Below are 16,658 nucleotides of genomic sequence, written 5' to 3'. Positions count from 1 at the left end.
GTGGTGGCAAGGGTCACTTCAAGAGAGATTGTCCTAACCGCAAAGTTATGATTATTAATGAGGACAATGAGTATGAGACTGGAGATGATGTTGATCCTAATGCTCCAGAAGATGATGACTATGACACTGATGGTGAAGATGCATATCCGTCTGATGCTCGCACCATTGTTGTGTCGCAGCGTGCTCTTAATGTGTTGCCTAGTGCATCTACTCAGCGCTGCAATTTGTTCCAAACAAAAGCTTTAGTTGGTCCTGACAAGGCTTGCAAGGTCATTATTGATGGCGGGAGTTGCCGCAATTTAGCAAGCAAGGAATTGTGTACCAAGCTGAAGTTGAAGTATCTACCGCACCTGCATCCATACTATATTCAGTGGTTGAGAGACAATGGTAAGATGAAGGTAAACCACACGGTGCGTGTTGAGTTTGAGATTGGACCGTATAAGGATTGCATTGATTTTGATGTGGTTCCTATGACGGTGTGTCACCTTCTATTGGGTCGGCCTTGGCTCTATGACCGTTCTGTGCAACATAATGGCCGTGCCAATACATATCAGTTGGAGTTCAAGGGCAAGAAAATTAACTTGCAGCCTATGTCACCACAACAGATTGTCCATGACTCTCGTCAGAAGATTGAAGTAAACTTGGAGGATGCACCTCTAGATAGGCGAGAGAATTGTAATGTCGTGAGTGATATAACGAAAAGTGAGAGAGTGAATTCCTTAGTGCTTTTAGCCACCAAAGAAGACATGAGAGAATTTAGTGAGGATCCTACGGCCATGCCTCTTGTGCTTTTGTACAGGGGTACGGTTTTGGTTTCTAACAACATGACCCCTCTTCCTCTTGGTGTTTCTAATATTTTGCAGGAATTCGGTGACGTGTTTCCGGAGGAGGTATCCGCAGGACTACCACCATTACGTGGTATTGAGCATCAAATTGACTTGATCGTCGGAGCTTCGCTGCCCAATAGGGCGCCATATAGAACAAATCCCTAAGAGACGAAGGAGATACAGAAGCAAGTACAAGCGCTACTCGACAAAGGTTATATCCGCATAAGCCTTAGTACTTGTGCTGTTCATGTTATTCTAGTTCCTAAAAAAGATGGTGCATGGTGCATGGCGTATGTGCGTAGATTGTAGAGCTATAAACAACATTACTATTCGATATCGTCATCCTATTCCCCGTTTAGAGGATATGCTAGATGAATTGAGTGGTGCTGCTCTTTTCTCTAAAATTGATTTGCGTAGTGGTTATCATCAAATTAGGATGAAAGAAGGGGATGAATGGAAAACAGCCTTTAAAACAAAATTTGGTTTATATGAGTGGTTAGTAATGCCTTTTGGCTTAACTAATGCACCTAGCACTTTCATGAGACTGATGAACCATGTTTTGCGTGATTTTATTGGCAAATTTGTGGTGGTGTACTTTGATGACATATTAATCTACAGCCGCAATGAATCTGATCATACTATACATATTCGACATGTTTTGCAAGTGTTGCATGATAATAAACTCTATGGTAATCTTGAGAAGTGCACATTTTGCAAAGATAAGGTCATATTTCTTGGTTATGTTGTCTCTAAGCATGGAGTAGAAGTAGATGTGTCTAAAATTGAAGCTATTCAAAATTGGCCTACTCCCATGAATGTGAGTCAAGTACGAAGTTTTCATGGTCTAGCTGGGTTTTATAGAAGATTTGTGCCCAACTTTAGTACTATTGTTGCACCTTTGAATGATTTGACTAAAAAGGATTGCATTGATTTTGATGAACTTAAGAGATTGTTAACTTCTGCACCATTACTAGCACTTCCTGATTTCAATAAGCAATTTGAGATTGAATGTGATGCTAGTAGTATTGGAATTGGTGGTGTGTTGATGCAAGAGGGTCACCCAATTGCATATTTTTCTGAGAAACTTTCTCGTGCTAAGTTGAACTATCCTATATATGATAAAGAATTGTATGCTTTAATTAGAGTTCTTGAGGTTTGGCAACATTACTTGTGGCCAAAAGAATTTATCATACATTCTGATCATGAAGCTTTGAAATATCTGAAAGCTCAATCTAGTTTGCATAAGCGTCTAGCTAAGTGGGTTGAGTTCATTGAGTCTTTTCCATACATTATAAAGCATAAGAAGGGAAAAGATAATATTGTTGCTGATGCTCTATCTAGGAAAAATATGCTATTAACTCAACTTGATATTAAAATTCCTGGTTTAGAGATACTATGTGATTTGTATGCCACTGATCATGATTTTGCTGAACCATATTGCTTGTGTGCTCTTGGTAAAGCATGGGAAAATTATCACATACATGATGGGTTCTTGTTTAGGGCTAATAAACTATGTGTTCCAGAATCGTCTGTGTGTTTGCTCTTATTGCAGGAATCACATGCTTGAGGTTTGATGGGTCACTTTGGGCGTGAGAAGACGCTACTCATGCTAGCTGGCCACTTTTATTGGCCAAAGATGAGGCGGGATGTGGACAGGTATGTGAAGAGATGCATTACTTGCAACAAGTCCAAGTCCAAGCTGAAGCCTCACGGTTTGTATACTCCTTTACCGGCACCTACTACCCCTTGGGAGGATATTAGTATGGATTTTGTGTTGGGTTTGCCGCGTACTAAGAGAGGCCATGATTCTATATTTGTGGTAGTGGATAGATTTTCTAAGATGTCACACTTTATTGCTCGTCACAAGAGCGACGATGCGTCGCATATTGCTAACCTGTTTTTCAGGGAGATTGTACGTCTACATGGAATCCCGAAGACTATTGTTTCTGATCGTGACGTGAAGTTTATGAGGTACTTTTGGAAGATGCTGTGGAGAAAGCTGGGGACAAAGCTACTATTCAGTACTACTTGTCATCCCCAAACTGATGGTCAAACTGAAGTGGTGAATAGAACATTGTCACAATTGTTGAGATCCATGATAAAGAAGAACCTGAAGGAGTGGGAAGATTATTTGCCGCATGTGGAGTTTGCTTATAATAGGGCGGTACATTCTACCACAGAGCTGTGTCCTTTTGAGGTGGTGTATGGTTTCAAACCCATTACTCCACTTGATTTGTTGCCTTTGCCCATACATGAGAGAGTCAATATGGAGGCATCAAAGAGGGCAGATTTTGTACGGAAGATACATGTGAAGACTAAAGAGTTGATAGAGAAGAAAGGCAAGAGCAATGCTGCAAGGATGAATAAGAAGCGCAAGGAGATATTGTTCAAGCCTGGTGATATGGTCTGGGTACATTTTCGCAAGGATAGGTTCCCGAAGCTGCGGAAGTCCAAGTTGCTTCCTCGTGGTGCTGGTCCTTACAAAGTGCTTGCCAAGATCAATGATAATGCATACTCGATAGATCTTCCGGTTGATGAGTTTGGTGTCAGTAATTCTTTCAATATTGCTGATTTGACACCATATGATGGAGAAGACCTTGGAGCGTCGAGGTCGACGCCTTTTGAAGGGGGGAGATGATGAGGACATCCCTACCTCACTACTACCTTCGTCATTACAAGAAGATGATCCTGTTGTGAAGCTCAAGTCCAATGAAGTTAGGATTGGACCAATGACACGAGCTCGTGCGAAGCTACTTAAACAACAGGTGAATTTGTTCCTAAATGCTACTTTGATCGATGAGAAATTTATACTGCCTAAGTCCTATTATTTATGTATGATCAGGTATGAGGAGGGAGCAAGCATCGCACGAGGAGGAGAGGAGCAGCTGGATCAGAAGCTGGACGTGAAGCTGGACATGGAGCTGGACATGAAGACATCTCATGGATGCGCGAGGGAGGAGCGGGAGGCATGCGCGAGAGGAAGAGATGAAGTTCAGGAGGTCGGCGCCAGGGCCGGTCCAACCGGCCGTGCCGCCGGGCCATCCGGTCCCAAGCCCGGTCGGCCGGCTTCCACGCCGACGTCGCCCGGTCCAAACCGGATTTCCTGCTTGTGCCAACCGGGGCACTGTCCAGTAAGCTAGGACGTGTCGCCCGGTTTCCACCCGGCGCCAGATCCGGTTTGAACCGGATCGGCCGGTCCCAGACCCGGTCGACCGGCCCCCAGACCGGCCGAGTCCGAGTCTGTCTCGACCAGATCTATTCTGGGTCGGTTATTTTTGTATCTTTTTGACCTGAGGTCGTCCTGAACCCCTATATAAGTGCCTAGGACGCCCCCAAAGTAGCTTTAGACCACGTTTAAGATAAACCCTAGTTCTTAGTTGTTTGCTCTGCAAAACTATTGAATCCCTACACCATATTGCTTGATTTGGTGTAGATCTGAAAGTCTTGTGTGATCTGTTGTTCCATTGAGAATTAGTAGATTGCAACTTACCGCTTCGTGGTCGGCGGCTACGTGCGCAAGTGTGTGGAGTTGCGAATATCTTGCAGGGTTGAGAGCTGTTGCATTGGCGACATGGACCAATCGAGAGATCTCGTTGCGTCATACAAGTTAGCATCCACTACATCGTCGTGTTCATCCGTTGTGTTCATCCCGTGATCATCATCACCACCGTTGCTTACTGAGAAAATCGGGCCACCCCTTATCATTTGGGAGTATCAATAAACAAAAAAAGATTGAAGAATTCTGATTGGGACTCTACTGAATGAAAAATGAGAAATAAACTAGGACCTTGACAAGGAAAAATGTTGGCAATGGGAGGAAGAGTCACCCTGATCAACTCATCCCTGACCAGTGTCCCTCTTTATATGCTCTCCTTCTATAGGATGCTAGTTGGTGTGAAAGAGAAACTGGATAGGACTAGGAATAATTTCTTGTGTGATGAAACTGAAGGTAAAAAGAAATATCACTTGGTAAACAGTGTGTATGCCAAAAGATCAAGGTGGTTTAGGGGTTCTAGACTTGGAGAAAATTAATATTGCCTTATTAGCTAAGTGGTTATGGAAACTCTTTAATGAAGATGGTATTTGGCAAAAAAATCCTTAGGAAAAAGTATCTTTAGAAACAAACTCTTTGCCAGACAGTCACCAAAAATGGAGACTCACATTTCTGGTAAGGTTTAATGGAGATCAAGAAATCCTTCTGGCAATATTGCAAAATCCAAATTGGGGATGGATCAAAAACAAGTTTTTGGGAAGATCAATGGATAGGTCCATCCTGTCTGGCCAAAACCTTCCCAAGACTGTTTTTGGTATCTATGAATAGGAATGTGACAATTAAAGAAGTTTTTGATGTAGGTGTGAGAATGCTTAGATTCAGAAGAGCAATGGTGGGAGGACTTAGAGAGCAATGGCTTAATTTAAAGAATTTTCTAGAGAGGGTTACACTGAATAATGAACCTGACAGGTTGGTTTGGAAATTGACCAACACATGGGAATTTTCAGTTAAAGCTCTATATCTAGCAATGCAATGTAATGATGTGTTCCTTATAAATTTATGTGGAAAGTTAAGATACCCCTTAGAATTAAGACTTTGTTGTGGTTGATGTTAAAGAAAAGCTTACTTACAAGAGATGTCATGTTGCAAAGGGGAGGCAAGTGTGAGAAGAAATGTCTCTTCTGTGGGTGTAATGAAACTATTAATCATCTTTTCATCAAATGTCTCCTGGCTAGATACATTTGGAATGTGGTCAGTTGCACCTTTGGTTTGAAATTCCAATTTAATTCGGCCGATCATTGCATTTCCAACTGGTTGAAATGTTTTGGGGGGGAGAAGAAAGAGATCCTTGCAGTGGGGGTTGCTGCTGTTATTTGGAGTATCTGGAAAACAAGATATTTGGCATGCTTTGAAAAAGAATGGCCTGATGAACCTTATGTTGTTTTGAAAATTTGCTATTATATTAATTCTTGGAGTTGTTTGCAGGTGAAGGAGGACGCTAGGAGCAGGTTGGAATTATGTGAAACGGTGCTGGAAAGAGTAGCAAAGGAAGTGTTTGGGTCAAGAAAAAGTTGGATCTCCTGGACGCCAAGGTTGATGATGTAGGGAAATAAAAGGGAAGAGAAGGAAAGAAGAAGAAGAGAAAGCTTGCAAAAAAGCAGGAGCAGTTTGTTCACGGATAGTAGATTTCAGCTTCTCCAGCTTGTGTCTGCTTTTTTCTCCTCCTTTCTTCCTCTTCTTTGCTGTCAAGAACTAGAGATTTTAGTCTCTGTAATATACCTTAAGCACCTATTTTGTGCGGTGTTTGCTCTTGTGGATGTTACTTTGTAACAACTGGTTTCCATAATGAAATCGGGGATGACTCCCTTTTATCTAAAAGAAAGCAAAGATAATGTTGCTGGCTTGCTTATGCTGTTAAACTAGTATTAGTTCTAGCATCATCCTCTAATCCATTTTTGTTTGACTCATATATTGGCAATCGATACACACATAACAATCAACTATACTAGCGCCAAGTGATTGCGCCGACGGGCAAGGCAAGGCAGCGAGCGATGGAGCCTGAGGGCGACGCGCGGCATCAGGGGCGGCAGGTGGATGGCTCTGACGCCCAACCGGCGCCCGCGGTGTGGCTCCGGCCGCTGGGCCTGGAGGACGTCGACGCGTTCATGGCGTGGGCGTCGGACGACCGCGTGATGCGCCACCTGAAGCGTCCCCTGTGCGCGACCAGGGAGGAGGCATCGGCGCAGATCAGGGACACCGTGCTCGGCCACCCGTGGTTCCGCGCCATCTGCGTCGACGGAGGGCGGCCCGTGGGGCAGGTCAACGTGTGGCCCTACGCCGACGAGGGCGGCCACCGGGCCAACCTCGGCTACGCGCTGGCGCACGACCACTGGGGCCGCGGCATCGCCACCGCCACCATCAAGATGGTAAGCTATTAGTAGCAGTTTATCACCAGCGCTGCGGCGGCGTGCGGCCCCGCCGCGACTGAGTTGCGTTCTTGACGATCGACGCGTGCGTTCGCGCGTGCAGGTGGTGGGGAGGGTGTTCGAGGAGCTGCCGGGGCTGGACTCTGGAGAGGCTGGAGGCGGTGACGGACGTCGGGAACGCGCGGTCGCAGAGGGCCCTGGAGAAGGCCGGGTTCCAGAGGGAAGGGGTGCTGCGCAGCTACATCGTCCGCCGCGGCCCCGGCGGCGTCGACGCCAAGGACGCCGCGGTGTACAGCTTCCTGTCGTCCGACCGTCCACGGCTCGCGTGATCGCGGCGGCATTTCGGTCGTCGTGTAAATTTCTACTGGTAATAACAAGTTAAATCTGAAACCGGGATTCCTTCCCAACTTGTTCTACCCGGAGGAACTGAACATATTGTAAACGCTGAATGTAATTGATGTCCTTGCGATAGTTTTTTGTTGACCTGGATCCTTGCGATAGTAATATACTTTTAATCAAGAATATACTAAGAATATACTAAGCTTATTTTCAGCGGATTGATTTGGGAAATTATGAGCTGTAACCAATTACGACTTTTTCAGTGACAACAACATAGTTTTGTACCTGGGAAGCATTGTATTCAGCACTGGAAGCCCCCTTTTGTTGGAAAAAATCCTTGTTATTATTTTTTGAATAAGCATGGCATATCCAACTCTTATTTCTGAGCGTTGAAAATTTATTTTCGACTGGATAATATAGCTTCCTAGGAAGAATGTTTTGCTTCTCGTGGCCAAATTGATTGCTTCCAAAACAATTGGAGGTTGTTACTTCCTAGTATTTCATTTCCGCCATATAGAAAAGATGCAACAAATATTCATTTATATTAACATTGCTTCCAACCAATAACATAATTTTCTTACAAAGGACATAGTGTTTGCTTCCAATGTGACAACATTTGTTTCTATCAACATTGGTTTCAAGAGAGCATATAAAACGTTGACCAACGCAATCTCGTGCTCAAGTTGTAGCCGGAGGATGGCAACCATTCGAAAAGAAAGGTAATCTGAAATGTGTTCACTTCAACCATGAGCAACATATATGATAAAAAAAAGAGTAGGAAGCATGGGGCAATGTTTAAAATTTGACAATTTGAAAAACAAATTAACAAAAGGTAGAAGCATGGTACTATTTATGCAAACTTTCAGGAAGAAACACATAAATGGTTGGAAGCATCAATGTTGTAACTAGTATCATGAGGATAATATTTGAATTGCAATGGTAACGAAAATGACATACCAAAAATCAACAAGCGTGAAGCATGGTTATATGAAGCAAACTATTCAGACTAAAGAAAGAAACCTAATGTACATATGAAGCATGGTTATTTTGAAGCATGATATTAGTGTCATCCCATCCCAAATCATACATATTGGAAGAACATAAATATCATATACCATCCCAAATCATGACATGCAGCACATAGCAAGAGATATTAGTGTCATCCCATCCCAAATCATGACATGCATCACATAGCAAGAGATTAGTGCCATCTCAACATAAAGATCTAAATCGGAAGCACACAAATTTCATATACACTATCCCAATAGTATAAATTTCAAATTAGCACTACTCAACGGACTGGTCTTGTGGATGCGTAATTATATGATAATTACCAGTGTAACTTCAGAAAAACCTAAGCCCTATATTGGGACATATGTCAGTTGCAAATACCTACGTTAGTTGTTCAAGGAAGTAGCCTCCAAGTCCAGCATGCTGCTCCGTGAGGTCTACATACGGTCGTCCCTCCGGCCTGCAGCTTCATGCGGTGTGTAGCCTCTAGACTTCCGGCCGGCCGCGGCCAGGGACGCCTTGACGACGACTCCCCGCGACGGAGCGGCGCCGACGCAGGGCTTGAACCAGGTGAAGGCGCAGGTAACCACATAGATGGGAGATAGTTGCGTCATTGGGAGATGAGTGGCGGCGCGACGAGGTGGGGGGTGGAGCTGGGGCACGGTGGGAGAGCAGAGGCGGCGGCATCAGATCGATTTTGGGAGGAGCTCACCGATGGAGAATTTTAGGAAGGTGCCAACTGCACGAAATTTCGGGGTGACGGTGGTCAACATGCGAGATTAATGGTCTCGATTTGTTTTTTCTTTGAGAAGGCTTAATGCATGCGGGCCGTGCAATGAAATTGGAATGGGTGGCATCGGATCGGTCCGATGTTTTCTTTACATCGGACTACGATAAATAGTATTTACCAATTCTAAACGGCGCACCTAAAAAGTTCCATGCAATAGTATGTCGCCGGTATTTCACTACCGGCGGCCTGCCCGAATATATCATGGACGATGTCCTTGTCAAGATCAGCAATAAGTACGAATAACGTGATTTCCGAGTACTAAACTTCAGAACTATTTCACTCGTTTAAATAATATAGCTACTAGGATAGAGACTATATATGATGATGACACTCCACTCTTTCAACAAAGAATCATTTTAAGGTCTTCTTTAATTCATAAGAATTGTGAAGGAGTTGGATCGTTGTCTGATTCATATGAATATATCCTATAGAAAGTAATCATACAAGAATCTTGTAGTGTAAATCTTATAGGGAAAAACATTAGATCATACCTCGTAAAAAATTCCTTTGCTACAATCAAAAACACTTCATGTAATTATGGAATTCAAGTAGACATGACATCTTAATCCTATGCTTTTGTTTTCCTATCCTATGAATCAAAGGGCCCATCGTGCGGAAAGCACGATATCATCGATCTACAAACCACCTTGATGTTATGGTGAATCATGCATGTACTCAAAAAAAAGAAGGGCCCGAACAGTGTTGGTCTAAGAATACATACAAACTAGTGTATCAGCAAAACATTAGTTGTCCACACCTCCCTCCAGAAAATAGCTGTCCAGAGTGCATAATTCAGGTTAAATAAACTGTGTAGAAACATTACAGAAAATCGAACTTCAGTACAACACTTTATTTTCTATAAATCAAAGGAGCCCTAAGATGCAGCAGCTATCCAGAGTGCATAATTCAGGTTACAAAAACTGTGTAGAAACATTACAGAAAATCGAACTTCAGTACAACACTTTATTTCCTCGGAAAGCAAAATAAGCCTTCTTCCAAAATACAGACAAACTAGCGTATCAGCAATCAGATGTAGTAACAAAACGCAAATGGAGAAGAGGAAACCTATCAGGGGTCCAAAAGCTCAAATCCCCCAAACCATGATTTCGGTCCCAAAGTACAGGTGCTTAAATTTATGCGCAGCCGTACAAACCCCAATAATGCAGCAACAGCAACCAAAAGCAAAAGAAAAGATATCCAACAGTACAAAACAGAACTCGCTAATGAATGATGGCATGACAATCATAATCATGTTGGTCCAGCACTCACCGATTACACAAACAGTGTGATGATTAGGAGCTGTTGAGCCCTCATTATGCTTGTGGGGGATGCTGCATTTTAGTACAACTGATGGGCCATTGCAAAGCTGCTAGCTACAGCCAGACTAACACACTCCACCGGTCCAACCAAACCTATGAACCCTTTTCGAGATGACTGACTGACCCAGGCTCTACTTTTGTGCCCTGAATCACTGAAAGAGGTGCAAGTTTTTTTCAGTTCCATCTTCTCTTTTGATATATAAGCAAGTAAAGAGTTTAATGGTGATAGAAGACCCAATATATATTGATCAACAGTACTTTTTTTTTGGTTTTGAAGGAGTGGAACTGTTAAAAGAGCCATAAGGACTAAATTGCTTCCCTAATAGTTTATTGAACAAAATCTCAGAGTTCATCCTGGTACAAAAGGTTTCATATCACATCTAGCCAAAAGTATACTGCACCACAGGGCAGAATTGAACATGAGCATCAAATTTCAACTAACTGGAATGTCACACGAACAAGTAGCCCCAGGACATCAATCTCCAACTCCAACAGTGCAACCTCTTGCAGAAGTGGGCAAAGGTCTTTAATCCGCAAAAGACTAAATCATTCCGTCCTCCATGACCAAAAACAACTTCCGTCCTTGCAAAGTTGAGAAAAAATAAAATAAAATAAAAATCTCATCTCAGGTTATTCAGGATCAAGCCTTCTCCTCCACTGAATTTCTCTTACGAAACACCCTCCCTCGTTTAGCTAGCGCAAGTTGTCCACTGCTTCGTCGAAAAGCATTTCCCGGTACCGGCACTCGCTGCTGCAGAATGCTTTCTCACCCCTGAAGAAAGATAAGAACCAATTATATCACACAAGAATGCCAATGGCCCAAGTGCTGAATTATTATAAGCACAGAGCTTTGGGTGGCAATCTGTTCATGTTACGTCTTTGTGCAAAGTGCAAGCACAGGTAAAACTACTCTGATCAAGAAGATAGCATTTGAATTCGTGAAACTAAAAATATTTTAGCACATCTCTAAGCTTCAGTTTATCGGTTCAATCCATGGACCATGCAGCAAGCAAGAGAACCAAGAACAAGACATGGCACAGATCCCTTTCACCGTCCTATCGAAGCAAACTCAGTATAATCTTTTGGCACAAACTAGCAACTACGATGTGTTCTTTTGTTTTTGTTTTTGTTTTTCTGATGACGGTAGCTGGTCCGGGTCAGGGTCAGGAGTAGGAGCACAAGAGGCTTGGGACATGGACCTAGTTTAGCACTTAGCACCAACCAAATAATTTAGTCCCTAGGAAATTGTTAACAAATCTCCCGTATTAAGATAATGAGCTCATTTGGCATAGTTTTCTATGTGACAGCAATGAGGAATCAAAACAAGTCTCTATGAAAGAACTACTCCAAGTAAACAAGGCCTACTAAAATCTTTTAAAGTATGATGAATCAAGAATCGAACTCATCAACGAAGAATGGCATATACACTGACATAATCTTGATGAAGTATAATATAACATAGTATCTTGATATATACATCAACAATCTGCAAATTGGTGATTGGATAAAACTTGCAATCATTGAAGCAGTCTCCATGTCTGATAGCCGTAAATAAAAACTGTTCTGCATCTATCACATACAGAACTTTATGCTAACGTTGCTAGTGTTTCAGTATCTGAAGTGCAAGTGTTGTTGTCCAAGGTTGACATATAGAAGATCATGTTGCAAAATTCAGACCAACTTACATTTGGCATGAACAGACTATTCGTGTATACGTAAGCAAGCAGCAGAAACAGCCGCACAGATCACCAAAATGTTTTTTTCGATAAAGATCAATCACCAAAATATATGCAATTCCGATCAGTTCTATGCAACGTCTAAAACTAACGTTTATTTCGTATTAAAATTTTAGTATTTATACTTTCTGAACCGACAAGCAAACTGAAGATCTGCATACAGTAAGCATCATTACAGGGTGAAAGAGAAAAAAAGCTCACCGGTAGATGAATATGTCACTGCCATGTCCAATTTGCTTGTGGCATGCCTGGCAGTAGCTCAAGAAGCCGCTCGCCGGCACGGCTTGACCGTCGACAGCGCCGCCTGCTCCTTTGTCCATCTTGTCCACGAGCACATCACCGCAGCTCTCGACTATGCAGTCATCGAAGATGTGCCTGGTCCTCGGGTTTGGGCCGCGAGAGATGACGCACGTGTAGTCCTCCGACATCGCCATTTCCCCCGGGGCGACGCCGGCGGCGAACACCCGCGCGGTAGGCGAGCTGACCACCTCCGGCAAGAACCTCCTCGCCGGCGACAGGACGGCCAGCTGCGCGTCCCGGTTCTTGACACCGAACTCTATCGGGGAGGACACCAGCTCCACCGCCCTGCCGGAAGGGACCTGGATTCTGAGCTGCGACCCGAACACCACCTTGCCGCCACCGACGGTGTTGGCGTTACTGTGCTCCCGGAGCACGTCGGCGAGGCCGGCGCTGGCCGGCTCCGGAGCAGCTATCTCCATATGAGCCCTCCTGAGGCTTCTCTCCGACAGGAACGGGGGCAGGGCAGAGCAGCAGAACTGCTTGGTCTCAAGAATGGAGGTGGGGCTCATGGATGAGGACGGCCCCTCGGCACCGTCCAAGAACCCGGCCTGCGGGAGCGCCATGAACGGCCTCGGGGAAGGGAACCCAGGAGCTGTCGCAGAAGAAGAAGACGGATTCATCTGCCTCGGAGATTGAGCAGTGGCAGTGGCGAGGGGTTGCTCAGGCTGAGGCATGAGACCTCCTCCTTGCTTGGCACCAACTGCTCTTCTCGATCTGTTGCGCAGCATCGCCTCGCCTAGGAATACCTGTGCAGGCAGCAGAGGCCTTTACTAATGATGAAAAAAATGGCAACCTCTGCGTAAGCTTTTGTTGTGTAGCTTTAAAGAATAATCAGAGACGGCGCAGAGGCCAAAAGCTCACCCGGACAGCAACGTTCTTGGATGGATCAAACCCAACTATGATGACTGCTGCTTCCAACACATTCACCTCAATGTAGATTTAGTTTGGAATCAAAATTTCGTTCTTTGATTACTCTTTCTCTCACTCAGTAAACCAACCGAACCGTGACAGGTTCCAGGCGGAAAGGAATGGGGGAAGGAGACAACGAGAATGAAGAGAAAAACAGCAAGAAATTCAGACCAAAAACTCGACAGAAAAGGACTCGGAATTCCACTGGAAACCGCCAAGACGAGGGAGAGCACCGCCCCCCGGATCGAAAAATAAACCCCAACTTGGCAACAGAAAACCGCTAGAAAGGCGTCGCGTTCAGCCTTGATTTGCGGTTCCGGGGAAGTAGTGGGTTTGTGTATTTATACAAGTGGGAAGCGTGGAATTTTCTGATCCATTACCCAGGGGAAATGGGAAGAACTGTTCTTCCTCTTCTGTTTTCTCTCTCGCTGCTTCCACTCCTCTCCTCCCATGGGGGAAGGGGGAAGGGAAGACAAGAGGAGGCCCTTATTTAAAAAAAAAAAAACTCGTGCACACTGGCGGAGAGAGACCTGTACTACCGGCTCAGAGAACAATAATTGATCATCATTTTTGTTAATTTTATCTTGAACAAAGTGCTAACTGTAATTGATGCGATCTTTGGTGACGGAAGTGCAGTGTCTTAACTCCGCTGAGTTAATTGCAGTCGCACCTTTTTTTCAGAATCTTAATTGTAGTCGTACTAGCGATCATGACCATAGAGATTCTCTTCAACGGACCCGCTCCCCTCTCGCGACCCGCGCCGCGACCCCCTCCCCTCTCGCGACCCGCGCCGCCCCCCTGCGGTGGCCGGGCGCGCATCTCCCTCTCCGGCGGCAAGCTCCCCTCCCCTCCTCTCCCCTGCCGCCGCCGTCGGCGTGCGCCGCCGGGCCTTGCCCGTGCGGTGCCGGCGATGGCGGGCCGGACTCTACCCGCGGCTAGGACGGGGGCGCGGGGGCCTCGGGACGGCGGCGGTGATCTCGGGCGGCGGCGGTCCGGTGCGGCGGCGTGATTTCCGCGCGCCGGGGTGGTCGGAGGTGCGGCGGCGTCGCCGCTGGCGGCGGCACGGCGCGGCCGGGGTGGTGGCGGCGGTTCCTCGCTCCGCCCGGATCCGGGCCGCTCGGGCCCCATCCGGGCTGGGCGGGCCGTAGCTCCCCCGACCGGCGGCGGTGTTCCCGGGTTCCGGTGGTGCTGGGGCGGTGGTGGCAGGGTGGCGGCGGCGCCATGGCCGGCTAGCGGCGGCTTGGCGGCGTGGGCGTACCGGGCCGGGCGGGCCCGGTTGTCCCATGCCGCCATGTCCGGTCGGCTCCCGCGATTGCGGTGGAGGTAGTTCCCTCCCGCTAGGCTATGGTGCTGCTTCCCCCGGCCCCGCCTCTTCGGTCACATCATCCTAGGCCCCGCGTCGAGGACCACCGGGGAGACAGCGAGGATGACGTCAAGATCGTGGTGGCGCGTGCTTGTGGGCGGTTGGTTGGGCGGAGCACTTCGGATGAACGGGGTGGTGGTGTTGGGGGTTGGGAGAAATCCTTGTTGGCCTTGCCGACGCCATCGCGGTGACGCCCGAGGGCGCCGCCTTGCCTTCCTGGAGGGCGTCGGGTGTACCCCCTCGCCCAATCCCCTCCGTGGACCGGGGGAAACCCTAGGATTAGTCCGGACAGCAGCGGCGTCATCGTCGTCCTCCTTGTTGAAGGTGTTGTTTGGTACGCGGTAGTTCGGAGTGCTAGGAGTGTGGTAGGACTTTTCCGGGAGGCGCAGCGGTGGCGGGTTGTCCTCGTTCTTGTCGATCTGCCGGTGTTGGCATTCTTTTTCTTTTTCTTTTTCTCTGTTGGTTCCTTTGGGCTTGGTTGTGCTGCGGCCCCAGCATGCTTGTTGTATCGTGGTTGCTATATTAATATAGCGGGGCGAAAGCCTATTTCGAGGAGGTAAGCGATCATGACCATATTATCTTTTGTTTGAAAAATTGTGGTGCATGTCTTCGATTTGTATGATTAGAATTTTTCTACTGCACACGTAATTTAAAATAGAGTATTGATTTTTCTAACTCCTATTTTTTTTTGTGGATCATGAACCTTGTTATTTTTGTTGTTTTATATGTTTCTCAATTTGGTGGAATTGACAACCATTTTAGACAAAATATTGGTTGAACTCAAAATACATGTATCATATCCTATTTTTTGTGTGGTTACTAGTATGAAACAAACTTGTGATTGAGAAAAGTAGTACACAACATGCCCTCTTAGGCGGCCATGGGCCCTAGCCCCAAAGCGCCACCTCTATCCTACCATATCATCGTCATCACCGGGTGTCGGCGACATCACGTGTATGAGGGGGGGGGGGTGGGTCTTGTTGGATGTACTACACGTGTATGTTGTTCTCAATGATACAAGGCATGTGAGTCTCCTAAGTTCCTTTGCCCCGCCTCATTGTCATAACCTGATGACCGGCCTTCGATGGCTCTCTTGTAGATTCCCTCTTGTTGCTTCTAATTTATGGATGTTTCTTCATAGTTCCCTTATGCATCCAATGTCATCCATTCAAGTATTAATGCCATGTTTACATACTCGACTTCCTTCTAGAACATATAAGAGCATCTCCACTGGCGCACCCCATATAGTAGTCGGCAACAAAACTATTGGGGGCACTAGCACTAGCTCCCTCGGCGGGTGTTCCAAACCGACGAACCCAATACGGTCGTTCCACAATTTTTTTTAACTTCAACAACTTGAAAAGACACCGAAGTCCATTCAAATTTGTACATAGTTTGCGGAATTTGAAGTAAAAAAATATAAAAAACTAACTATTGGTACAAAGCGATTTAGTCAAGGTTGTCAGCGCCATCGCCACCGTCTCAGTCGTCGTTGTCACCCCCACACCTCGTTGAAGTTGTCGTCCTTGTCCTTCGTCTAAACATTTGGCACAAGAGTCGGCGCCGGCTTGGCATTCAACATGTTTAGCCATGGGCAGCAAGACCTTCGGCGGCACGAGAAGGTGAGCCATGTCTAGCAACACCGTCTCCTCCATTAGAAGGCGACAAATCTGTCACATCGATCTATGCCCGTGCCGTATTCATTAAAGGCGGCAGCCGAACTCTCCGAGCAGTCATTAAAAACTTGACTCGCCGTTGCTTTTTCTGCCGTGATGGGCCCATCTTTGAAATCCAACGTGGCGAGAAGAGTCATTGCGCTCGTCTGACATCCTGTCCGTAGAGACCGGTGATACATCTCAAATGTATCTACTTTTCCAAGCACTTGGCTCAATGATTTGCTCCGAAATGTCACCATATTTGGATGCAGGAAATAAAATCGAAGGAAAATACCACGGAAGTTTTTCATCAAAAGAAGGGACCGGGAGTTTTGGATCACGAGAGGGGATCCACGAGGCCCGAACGAGGCCAGGTAGCGCGCCCTACTTCTTTGGGCGCGCCACCCAGGCCCATTCGGCCCTCGGTCGTCGTCTCGCCTCCCTCCTTCGTGAGGCACCTTATATACCCTAAAAACCTACCCCTTGGAAG

The 16,658-nt window shown here is 46.1% G+C and overlaps 1 protein-coding gene and 1 pseudogene across 1 annotated transcript; one reads left to right on the top strand and one right to left on the bottom strand.

Moving 5' to 3' along the window:
• The first annotated feature begins 6,371 nt into the window (after nucleotides 1–6,371).
• On the top strand, nucleotides 6,372–7,075 carry LOC124700503 (annotated as a pseudogene).
• Nucleotides 7,076–10,491: 3,416 nt separating this feature from the next.
• Nucleotides 10,492–13,623, bottom strand: LOC124703880 (FCS-Like Zinc finger 8-like). Its single transcript, XM_047236118.1, has 3 exons — nucleotides 13,103–13,623; nucleotides 12,143–12,987; nucleotides 10,492–10,977 (listed from the first exon to the last, which is right to left on the bottom strand). The coding sequence occupies exons 2-3, from the start codon at nucleotides 12,967–12,969 to the stop codon at nucleotides 10,899–10,901; spliced, it is 906 nt and encodes a 301-aa protein (XP_047092074.1). The 5' UTR covers nucleotides 12,970–12,987; nucleotides 13,103–13,623; the 3' UTR covers nucleotides 10,492–10,898.
• Nucleotides 13,624–16,658: the final 3,035 nt, after the last annotated feature.

The sequence above is a fragment of the Lolium rigidum genome, chromosome 3 (assembly GCF_022539505.1).
Source record: "Lolium rigidum isolate FL_2022 chromosome 3, APGP_CSIRO_Lrig_0.1, whole genome shotgun sequence".
In the NCBI taxonomy this organism is placed as follows: Eukaryota; Viridiplantae; Streptophyta; class Magnoliopsida; order Poales; family Poaceae; genus Lolium; species Lolium rigidum.
The sequence above is the reverse complement of the archived record's forward strand: the minus strand, read 5'-3'. Positions and strand labels throughout refer to the sequence as shown.

Coding starts and splice junctions, on each gene's coding strand:
- LOC124703880 (XM_047236118.1), bottom strand. CDS start 12,969: ATGCTGCGCAACAGATCGAGAAGAGCAGTTGGTGCCAAGCAAGGAGGA. Junction 10,978..12,142: donor AGTGACATATTCATCTACCG/GTGAGCTTTTTT, acceptor ATCTTTCTTCAG/GGGTGAGAAAGCATTCTGCA.